The sequence below is a fragment of the Cherax quadricarinatus genome, unplaced genomic scaffold (assembly GCF_038502225.1).
Source record: "Cherax quadricarinatus isolate ZL_2023a unplaced genomic scaffold, ASM3850222v1 Contig92, whole genome shotgun sequence".
Taxonomy (NCBI): Eukaryota; Metazoa; Arthropoda; class Malacostraca; order Decapoda; family Parastacidae; genus Cherax; species Cherax quadricarinatus.
The window spans coordinates 127,391-139,435 of NW_027195118.1; the positions used below are offsets into that span (position 1 = coordinate 127,391).

At 44.1% G+C, this 12,045-nt stretch overlaps 1 protein-coding gene across 1 annotated transcript in view; it reads left to right on the top strand.

The window, feature by feature from the left end:
* Nucleotides 1–10,202, top strand: part of LOC128684131 (zinc finger protein 84) — an 82,323-nt gene extending 72,121 nt beyond the window's left edge. Inside the window, exon 2 of the mRNA XM_053770287.2 lies at nucleotides 44–10,202. Within this exon, the coding sequence (XP_053626262.1) occupies nucleotides 1,186–2,412 (1,227 nt within the window). The 5' untranslated portion in view covers nucleotides 44–1,185 and the 3' untranslated portion in view covers nucleotides 2,413–10,202. The remainder of the gene's footprint in view (nucleotides 1–43) is intronic.
* The last annotated feature ends 1,843 nt before the right edge of the window (nucleotides 10,203–12,045 follow it).

Sequence of the window (12,045 nt, forward strand, 5' to 3'; positions counted from 1 at the left end):
CTCCCCTATAATATGATTATAAATTTTCAGTTTTATTTTGCAGGTCTTCCTGGCACCAGATGCTGCCACATGCAGTGCCAGTACTGCAGGTCATTCTGGTACCAGAAGCTACCCCTTGTAGTGCCAGTACTGCAAGTCATCCTGGTACCAGAGGCTACTCCTTGTAATGCCAATATTGCAGGTCATCCTGGTACCTTGTAGTGCCAGTACTGCAGGTCATCCTGGTACAGAGGCTACCCCTTGTAGTGCCAGTACTGCAGGCCATCCTGGTACCAGGGGCTGCCACTTGTAGTGCCAATACTGCAGGTCATCCTGGTACCAGAGGCTGCCCCTTGTAGTGCCAACATCAACTGTATAAAACATCTGTAACCTCTGTAATTACTTTAATGTATATATAGTGACAATGCTAACTACTGTGTTGGCAATACAGTGACAACACTAACTACAGTGTTAATACAGTGACAACATTAACTATGTTGTTAATAAAAGGGACAATGTTACTTGAAGTGTTAATAATACTGTGACAATACTAACTACTGTTACAGTAATAGTGACACTGCTAACCACGGTGTTACTACAGTGACAGCACTATCTGCAGTGTTAATATAGTGACAACACTGTAGTGTTAATACAGAGAACACTATACTGTAGTGCTACTTAACTGAGAATTCTAACACTGTTAATAATTGACTGACAGCACTAACTACAGTATTAATAATAATCACAATGTTGTAACAACAGTGTTGGTAATACAACATTTATAGTGCCAACAGCAGTGTCATAAGGTTAATGTGGCCCAGTTGTGGAAATATACCGTATTTCGTGGCTTATAAGACACGGTTCATAAGACTTGTTTTAGTTTCAATGGCTCAGCATCGGACATAACTGGAAAAGCTACAGCACACCCCAAACTTATAGTTCCTGTCACTGACCTTCAGTTTATAGAATGCAGGGTGGTTATTGGAGACATTTTATCGAAAAAAATGCATCTAATAAGCCGCGAAATATGGTATGCTTGTGTCACTCTTCCTATTCTTCAGACACTATATTACCCATACAGGTTTATTGTTTGTTATATTTATAACAGAGTATTACAGAGATATTAATTTTCATTGTAATAAAATATTCTCAAAATTTCCTCTAGTTAAGTAATTTATTTAATATATAAGAATATTATTGTTCACTATGTCAAAAATACTTGAAACACAGTGTGTTGAAGCAACACAGTGCACAGTTGTTCATGTTGGAGACCAATTATATAAACATTCACACTCATTAAAGCAGTCTTCTTCAGAACAGTCTCAGTGTGTTTCTCTAACCTGGAGTATTATTGGCCAAAAAAAACTGTGTTTAGTGTGTCTAAAAGAGTTTTCTGAAAAATGTAATTTAGTACAGCACATGAGAACTCATACTGGAGAGAAACCTTATCAGTGCTCAGAATGTCTAAAAAAATTTTCTCAAAAATCACATTTAGTGATTCATTTTAGAACTCATACTGGAGAAAAGCCATATCAGTGCTCAGAATGTCTGAAAGATTTTTCTCAAAAGTCTTTTTTAGTAAGACACATGAAAATTCATACTGGAGAGAAACAGTATCAGTGTTCAGTGTGTCTGAAAGACTTTTCTCAAAAATCATGTTTAGTAACACACATGAGAACTCATACTGGAGAGAAACCATATCAGTGTTCAGAATGTCTGAAAAACTTTTCTCAAAAATCACATTTAGTAAATCACTTTAGAACTCATACTGGAGAGAAACCATATCAGTGCTCAGAATGTCTAAAAGACTTTACTCAAAAGTCTGATTTAGTAATTCACATGAGGACTCATACTGGAGAAAAACCATATCAGTGTGCAGAATGTTTGAAAGACTTTTCTCAAAAATCACATTTAATAAGTCACTTGAGAACTCATACTGGTGAGAAACCATATATGGATGATGTTTCTCAAAACTCTGAATTAGTAAGTAACATGAGAACTTACACTGGAGGAAAACCATATCAGTGTTCAGAATGTCTGAAAGACTTTTCTCAAAAATCACATTTAGTAAGTCACATGAGAATTCATACTGGAGAGAAACCATACCAGTGTTCAGAATGTCTGAAAGATTTTTCTCGAAAGTCTGATTTAGTTAGTCACATGAGAATTCATTCTGGAGAGAAACCATATCAGTGTGCAGAATGTTTAAAAGACTTTTCTCAAAAATCACATTTAGTAAGTCACCTGAGAACTCATACTGGAGACAGACCATATAAGTGTTCAGAATGCTTAAAAGACTTTTCCCAAAAGTCTGATTTAGTAAACCACATGAGAATTCATACTGGAGAGAAGCCGTACCAGTGTTCAGTGTGCTCGAAAAAATTTTCACAAAAATCTAGTTTAGTAAGACACATTAGAATTCATACAAGTTAGAAATCATATCAGTGTTCATTGTCTAAAAGTCTTCTTATTTAAATTTAATTGACTCATTCACATCATAAATTTTATCAATGTGTTGTATGATCATTAGACATTATATGTGATCTAGTAAGATGCAGGAAAACTATCTGAGGAAGAACTGTGTCGGTCTTCCAGATGTTTAAATGATCATGCCACACAAATTTAAATTTCAAGTACATATGAGTTTTAATTCAGTAAAGTGCAACTGTATATCTGAGGGTGTAGTGCTCCATCAATAAAATTAACAACTATGTCATGAGGGTCTTCAGTGTTTTTCTCTGGTTGAAGTCATAATAATCTTTTAAGTTTTCTATGATATACCTTGGAAGGTCCTGGAGGGATTGGTACCAAACCTGCACACGAAAATCACTCCCTATGAAAGCAAAAGACTCGGCAGGAGATGCAACATTCCCCCGATGAAAAGCAGGGGCGCCACGAGTACACTGAGAGACAACACAATAAGTGTCTGGGGCCCAAGACTGTTCAGTTGCCTGCCAGCATACATAAGGGGGGATTACCAATAGGCCCATGGCTGTCTTCAAGAAGGCACTGGACAGGCACCTAAAGTCAGTACCTGACCAACCAGGCTGTGGTTCTTACATCAGCTTGCATGTGGCCAGCAGAAACAGCCTGGTTGATCAGACCCTGATCCACCATGAGGCCTGGTCTCAGACCAAGCTGCAGGGGCACTGACCCCCAAAACCCTCTCCAGGTAAGCTCCTTGATCCTGGCCTGGGGTCAGGCTTGTCTGGAAGTGTATTGTATGAAATAAAAATTTTTTGGGGGGCATGCAACACAGAAACAAAAGTTCGTCACACCTTGAGTTGCTTCTCCTCTTCAAGGGGGGCTCCTTGGCGTGGTGAAGAGGCTCTTGGCCTGAGGAATTAGACCTGTCAGTCTCCTTCCTCAGACCGAACCTAATTACCCCCCATTCCCCCCTTCCCTATCCCGTCCTCGCCATCCTCCCCTTTTCCCTTTCCTCCTCCTCCTCCCCACCCCTCCCTTTTGCCCTTCCTCTTTTTGGTCTTTGGGATTTTTCCCACAGGCGCGCTAGTTCCTAGGTAGGGGAAAGGGTACCGGGGTCCATCCCATTCCATTGAGGTTCTTGGCGATGGCGTAGTTTGCAGTGGAATCTGGATTGCCTGGGGATGTCCCAATCCCTCTCCGGTATCCCGGAGAGTGGCTTTGGGTGCCTTTCAGATGACGGGTGTATCTCTGGAAGCCACCTTTCAGATTCTACGGGCGGTGGCCGAAGGAGGTATGCTTTGTGGCGGATATCCAGCCGCCCTCTCTTTTGTCCACCAAGGTAGCTCGGCAGATGTGAGGTTGCTATCAGGGATTGCTGGTTTACTGGCATGAAGGGTAGGGTATGACACGGGTTCCATGCTGCATCTGCGCTACTAGTGGTGCTGAGGTCCTCTTGGGCGTGGAGGGAGATTTCCGGCCCTTTCATTCCTCCTGGGAACTATTCCTCCCCACTCCCCCCTTTTTTTTATTCTTTTTTTTTTTTTTTTCTTTTCTCCTTTCTTTTTTTTTTCTTAAAAACAAAAAGCAAAGGAGTACCTAACCATAGAGAACCCAATCCATGAACCCACTACCCCCGGGCCCCTTCCTGATACCGCACCCCACTCTGACCCTACCTTGTTTTTTGACCACTCTTCGGACACTCCTGATGCCCCTGTACCTCTTGCTGGTGCTCCTTCCTCACACGCTTCAGGTACCAGGGCTTCGACTGACTCCTTCAATTTGTCTGGCCTTCGCTCTCCTTTGACTATGCTTCCGGCCTCTCCCTCTATGGTACGGCAATTTTCGAATCGCCAGCCCGTTTCACGACAGACCAACTCCGGTCCTACTCCTAAATGCCAACGACAATCTCCTGATGATGTTCCTTCGTTACCTTCCCATTCTACTCAGAAAAGACCGACACGTCATACACTCCCTCTCCACGCTCAGTTTCGGACCACACAATGGACTAAATTCTTTACTTTAAGACTGACTTCTTCTGCCTGTCTTTCTGACCATAGTATTGGCAAAGCGCTCCTACGCCATGTTGGTAGAGATATTTCATTTCATGCTCTCAAGAGCGGTATGCGCATCGTCACTGTCCACAATGCTACCCAAGCTCATGATCTTTCTCTCCATTCGCATATCGATACTACTCCTATCACTATTGAAAAATATTTTTCTCTCAATTCTTGTAGTGGTACTGTCATTCTGCCCCATACCATAGTCCAACAGAATTTCCAGTCATGTAGCAATGACATTCTTGAACAGCTGGAACTCCAGGATCTCCCAATCCTCAAAGTAGACACTTATGTCCTTCCTGCCCGCGGGCGGAGACGATACCCTTGCAATGTGGCTCGATTAACTTTTGACAGCCGTGAGCTCCCGTCCTCTGTTTATGTCGCGGGACATCTCTTACAAGTTCGAAAGGTGACCCTTCACCGCAACAGTGTAGAAATTGCTGGCGTTTTGGTCACCCAGTAAAATATTGCAGATCTATAGCCGAATGCCCAGTCTGTGGTGCCGACGACCATTCTAATATGTCTTGCAGTCATCCTCCATCTTGCCTTAATTGTAATGAGGCTCACCCTTTGTATTCTTGCCGTTGCCAGGTCTACTTAAATGAGCGTGAAATCTGTTCCCTCAAAGAGGCAGAAGGTCTCCCTTACGCTATGGCAGTTTCTCATCTCCGCCTCCAAGGGAGACTATCCCGTGTTTCTTATTCTTGTGTTTCAAAATGTCCCCCCACATCTGGGGTCCCATCTTCTGTTGTTACCCTTCCCATAGCCACTCCGGTATCTAATCCTTTTGCTGTCCTGGGCTCTGATGTCCCAACTACAACTCAGTCTGCTCTCACATCTTCGTGTCCTTCCTCACAAGCCCCGGTATCGACAAGACCTCGTTCGACACCTTATACCAATCGCCCCTCTACTTCTCAGAAGTCCAAAAAAACCCTAATGCTCAAATCTTCTTTGCCCCCTCCTTCTCCTCTTCCACCTCTGCATTTTACCTTTCCAGTCTCTGTGCCTAGTTCTTCCCCTCTCTCTAGCTCTATTACAAGTGTGGAGGTTCACCCTCCTCCTCGTACTATGCCTTCCACCCCCGTCCCCTCCCAAGTTTCTCCCTCTTTTGCCACCTCCCAGGTTTCTGCCTTTTCTGTCCCCTCCCATACTTCTTCTCCAGTCCCCTACACTCTTTCGTCCCCCTCTACTTTGGTACAGCCCATTACTGACCCAATCTTTACTCACCCTCCTCCTCCTACCTCCAATATTGTCTCCCATACATCTTTGAATTCAGAAACACTTGAAGCCATTTCAGAATATATTGCAGAGACTAAACCTTCAATGGACACTGATCCACCTCCTGTTCCTTCTCTTCCCTCTCCTCCATCTCCACAACTCCATTCTTCTCAACGCTCTGTTCCTTCGCTGCTTGAACGTCTTCCGATGCCACCGCACATTGACTTTTCTAACCCCTCTAGTCCGTAGGTGCCCTTCCCTATAGATTCCTGGTATTTTCTTCATTGCCAATCATGGCCTATTTAGAGTGGAATATCCGCGGCCTCAGAGGTAATCGGGATGAGCTTCAGATGTTGCTTTCCAGGTTTTTCCCTGTTGGTGCTTGCTTACAAGAACCAAAATTACACTCGGCTGTTTTCCACCCTATCTCAGGCTATAATTTATTGTATTCTTCGGACCCTTTCTCAGATGGGACCTTTAATGAAAGTGCCCTTCTTCTATGCAATGATATTCCGTACTGTCAACTATTTTTCCATACCTCACTGCATTACACTGCAGCCCGTATCCACTTGAATAAGTGGTTTACAATATGTTCTTTATATCTCTCTCCTTCTCGAGCATTTTCTATCCCAGATTTTGCCTTGTTTCATCCTTACCACCACCACTTCTGTTACTTGGTGATTTTAACGCCCACCATTTCCTCTGGGGGGGGTCTCATTGTGACTCACATGGCATCCAGTTGGAGGCTTTTCTTGCCTCTCACCCCCTCCATTTTTTAAATACGGGTACTCCCACCCATTTTGATCCTCGTACTCATACTCTCTCTTGCATTGATGTATCAGTCTGCTCTTCCTCCACTGCACTAGATTTCACCTGGTCTGTTCTACCGGACTTACATGACAGTGATCATTTTCCAATCATTCTTCTCCTTCATATTCACCACCTTTCCGTAACCCTCGCTGGCAATTTGATCAGGCAAATTGGGACCTTTACTCACAACTCACTGCTTTTAGTGGAGTTCCTTCTTCATCCTCCATTGATGAGCTCCTACACCTCTTCTCAACGTCAGTTTATCAGTTTATACCGCAGCTTCTCATTCTGTACCCCAAACCTCAGGCAGGTATTCTCAGAAGTGCGTGCCTTGGTGGTCTGCTTGTGCTCGTGCAGTATGTTTGAAACACACTGCATGGGGCAGGTACCGGTACAATCGAACCGATGATAGACTTCTTGATTTTAAGCAGAAGCATGCGATCGCTCGCCGTGTCATCCGTGACGCTAAACGCACTTGCTGGCGAGATTATGTTTCCACCATCACCTCTGCTTCCTCTATGAGTGCAGTCTGGAAAAAAGTGAGGAAATTGAGTGGTAAATACTCTCCTGACCCAGCTCCTGTTCTACGGGTCGCCGGTATTGATGTAGCAAACCCTCTTGACGTTGCCATTGAAATTGGCACTCATCTGGTACGTATTTCCCGGGGGCTCCATCTATGCCCCTCGTTTCTTTCCTCAAAGTCTGCCATAGAGTTAGTGCCCTTGGACTTTTCTTCTCTCAGAGAAGAACAGTATAATGTGCCTTTTACACTTCAGGAACCGAAGGCAACGCTCTCAGTTTGTCGATCATCGGCAGCTGGGCCTGACAACATTCATATTCGTATGTTACAACATTTACATCAGTCAGCCCTTTAGTACTCTTACACCTCTTCAATCTTATTTGGGCACAAGGAGTTCTTCCCCAGCTGTGGAAATCTGCCATTGTTCTCCCTTTCCGCAAGCCGGGTACAACGGAACATGATGCCTCCCACTATCGTCCCATCGCTCTTACTAGTGCAGTTTGCAGTGATGGAACGTCTGGTAAATCGACGTTTAATGTATTTAGAGACACACAACAGTCTCTCCACGAGTCAATATGGCTTTCGTAAGGGCCATTCTACCATAGACCTCTTACTACGCTTGGATACGTATGTTGGTAATGCCTTTGCGAATAATCACTCAGTTATTGCCATATTTTTTGGCCTTGAGAAGGCATATGACACAACTTGGAGGTATAATATTTTGGCCCAAGCCCACTCCTTAGGCCTCCGAGGCAATCTACCATCCTTCCTTAAGAACTTTTTAACTGACAGACATTTCCGTGTTCGAGTCAATGTGCTTTCCCCAGACTTGGTCCAAGCTGAAGGTGTCCCTCACGGATGTGTTGTGAGGCCAACACTTGTTCTCCTTGCTATAAATGATTTGGCCTCTGTTCTTCCACCCAATATTAGGCCATCAATGTTGATGACTTCGCTATTGCTTGTGCAGGCGCTGACCGTCATCTCATTTCAGTTTCTCTCCAGCATGCGGTCAACTGTGTTTCCAATTGGGCCACCACGCGTGGGTTTAAATTTTCCAGTACCAAAACTCCCCAAATTACTTTCACTAGACGCTCTGTCATCTCTGATCATCCTTTGTACCTTTATGGCTCCCGTATCCCCGAACGTGATACAGTCAGGTTTCTAGGCCTTCTCTTTGAGCGCATCTCCGATCATCCTTTGTACCTTTATGACTCCCGTATCCCCGAACATGATACAGCCAGGTTTCTAGGCCTTCTCCTTGACCGTAGGTTATCCTGGAAACCTCACATTGCCTCTCTGAAGGCAACTTGTCACAGCCGGCTAAACCTTCTTAAAACCCTTGCTCATCTTTCCTGGGGAGTTGATCGGCGAACTCTGCTTTGCCTACATTCAGCCATCATTTTATCGAAACTCGATTTTGGTGACCAGATTTATTTAGCTGCCTCTCCTGCTACTCTCTCTAGCCTTAACCCCATCCATCACCAAGGATTACATTTATGCCTTGGAGCTTTTCGCTCTTCCCCTGTTGAAAGCCTCTATGCAGAAGTGAATGTTCCATCCTTGTCTGATCGCCATTGCCTTTGCTACTATGTACGCTCTCACGATCTCCGCAATCCTTCCATTTATAGAATGGTCACCGTTATTAGTAGACATTATTTGTTCGCCGCCCCTGTTTGCTCCGTCCCTTTTCTCTTCGCCTACATTCGCTCTTGTCTTCCCTTCAGTTACCACCTTTATATATTCATGTAGCATCTCACTTCCCTACCCCCCTGGGAAGTTCCAGCTGTTCGGGTCTGTTCTTTCTCACTCCCTTGCTCGAAAGCCCAACTGCCTACAGTGGCTTCCTGCTCTTTTTTTCTTGATCACTTCCACTCTCATTCTCATGCCATCGCTGTGTACACAGATGGCTCTAAGTCTTCAGACGGCGTCGGATTCGCAGCAGTGTTTCTGGGCAGCATCGTGCGAGGGCATTTACTATCTTCGGCTAGCATTTTTACTGCTGAATTGTATGCCATTCTTGCAGCCCTTATTCATATCGCATCTATGCGTGTGTCATCATTTGTGGCAGTCTCAGACTCCCTTAGTGCTCTACAGGCTATACGAAAATTTGATACACCTCACCCCCTAGTTCTCTGTATCCAACTTTGGCTACACCGTATCTCTACCAAGGATAAAGATATTGTTTTTTGTTGGGTCCCTGGTTATGTCGACTTACAGGGTAATTAACAGGCAGACACTGCTGCGCGGTCAGCAGTACATGACCTACCAATTTCATATAGAGGTGTTCCATTTCTGGACTATTTTGCTGTAATAGCTACCCACCTTCACACCCGTTGGCAACAACGTTGGTCAACTCTGCTCGGTAACAAACTTCATTCTATTAAACCGAGCATAGGTTACTGGCCGTCTCTTAAACCGAGCATAGGTTACTGGCCGTCTTCTTGCCATCAGTGCCGAGGTTGCGAGACTACTCTCTCCCGCCTTCGCATTGGCCACACTCGTCTTACTTATGGGTATCTCATGGAGAGGCACCCTGTTCCTCTCTGTGAGCAGTGTCAAGTTCCAGTCCCTCTCTATCAACGAGCACGCAGAATTTACCTCCAACATCGTCTCCGCTCTACTCTCTGTTTACCTTCCCTTCTTGCTTATAGACCCTCCTTTAATCTTGACTCTCTCATTGACTTCTTGACAATGACTGATTTACTCCACAAACTCTGATGATGATACCTTTCACACTCCCCTCAGCCCTTTCTACCTTAATCTCTTGCTGCCTTCTACCCTTTCACCATCCACTGCCCCGCTGTTCTCCGTAACCTATTACTCGTCCATCTCCCTTTTGCCACCTGATACCCTCCCTTCCTGCCATGCAGTGCTGTATAGCCCTTGTGGCTTAGCGCTTCTTTTTTATTATAATAATAATTGAGTTGCTTCTGGAGGTTCCCACTCCCATAGCTAAATGTTATTAAAAGCAGAATGAAATCAGAACATCAGATGAATGTGTATTAATGTTTTGTTTCCAACCTTTGATTCTACTACGGGTCTATCTGAGGAGCTGAACCATGTGATTCCCTGCATTGATCATGAATACCTTCCAGTCCCTGTAGGCACTATACGACTTTCTATGGGTTTACTGCTTCCCCATGAATGTAATAATTTTTTTTAAATTCCCTAATAAAGATCTTTAAACTACATGATTTTTTAAAGTTCCCTATTAAGTTCAGTGTAATTCTAGAACTTAAGATCAGTGTAATTTTAATGTTTATTCATTAAACTGCTGATGGGTTTAAGTATCATCAAGAGAGGTTCCTTGAAGCTGGTGATGGGCTCTTGATCCAAGGAATTGAAGCTGCTCTCCTGGATTGGAAATGTGGTAGTCAATTGGCTTGAGCAGGAAGGCCTGAATATTTCACATGACTTAAAAAAAAAAATAGGATAGCTATAATAGTTTGCTGGTAGGTATTAGGTTAGTGTCCCCTGTTCTATGACAGCAGGCTTATCGGACTGTTGAGTCTTAAGTAAAACTGACAAAGGAACATAATGAAACCTAGGCATACATAAGTACATTTAAGTATAAAATTGGGCATATATAAGTATAAAACTGGGCAAATATGAGTATACAACCAAGAATATATTAGTATAAAACTGAGCATATTCAGTGGACCCCTGGTTTTCCTCCGGTGCGGAAATTGTACAATTCGGATTTCGAGCACTTTTTCCGGCGAAATTTTCCCCCGGGTTTCGTACATCTGCTTTGAAATCGTCCATATCAGATGCATTCACCCACCCAGGATGCCGCTTCTCACACGTACCAGACTCGGTCTGCCTCTGTCTCGTTGAGTTAGCAATACTCCGCACGTTCATCCATTGTTTTTTGTGCTTATTTATTGATTGCTACTTTGGAATGAGCCACCATGGGGCCAAAGAAAGTTCAGAGTGCCACTCCTTTGGTAAAGAAGGTGAGAAACACGATAGAATTCAAGAAAGAATATTTTTTTTTATTATCACACTGGCCGATTCCCACCAAGGCAGGGTGGCCCGAAAAAGAAAAACTTTCACCATCATTCACTCCATCACTGTCTTGTCAGAAGGGTGCTTTACACTACAGTTTTTAAACTGCAACATTAACACCCCTCCTTCAGAGTGCAGGCACTGTACTTCCCATCTCCAGGACTCAAGTCCGGCCTGCCGGTTTCCCTGAACCCCTTCATAAATGTTGCTTTGCTCACACTCCAACAGCACGTCAAGTATTAAAAACCATTTGTCTCCATTCACTCCTATCAAACATGCTCACGCATGCCTGCTGGAAGTCCAAGCCCCTCGCACACAAAACCTCCTTTACCCCCTCCCTCCAACCTTTCCTAGGCCGACCCCTACCCCGCCTTCCTTCCACTACAGACTGATACACTCTTGAAGTCATTCTGTTTCGCTCCATTCTCTCTACATGTCCGAACCACCTCAACAACCCTTCCTCAGCCCTCTGGACAACAGTTTTGGTAATCCCGCACCTCCTCCTAACTTCCAAACTACGAATTCTCTGCATTATATTCACACCACACATTGCCCTCAGACATGACATCTCCACTGCCTCCAGCCTTCTCCTCGCTGCAACATTCATCACCCATGCTTCACACCCATATAAGAGCGTTGGTAAAACTATACTCTCATACATTCCCCTCTTTGCCTCCAAGGACAAAGTTCTTTGTCTCCACAGACTCCTAAGTGCACCACTCACCCTTTTCCCCTCATCAATTCTATGATTCACCTCATCTTTCATAGACCCATCCACTGACATGTCCACTCCCAAATATCTGAATACATTCACCTCCATACTCTCTCCCTCCAATCTGATTTCCAATCTTTCATCACCTAATCTTTTTGTTATCCTCATAACCTTACTCTTTCCTGTATTCACTTTTAATTTTCTTCTTTTGCACACCCTACCAAATTCATCCACCAATCTCTGCAACTTCTCTTCAGAATCTCCCAAGAGCACAGTGTCATCAGCAAAGAGCAACTGTGACAACTCCCACTTTA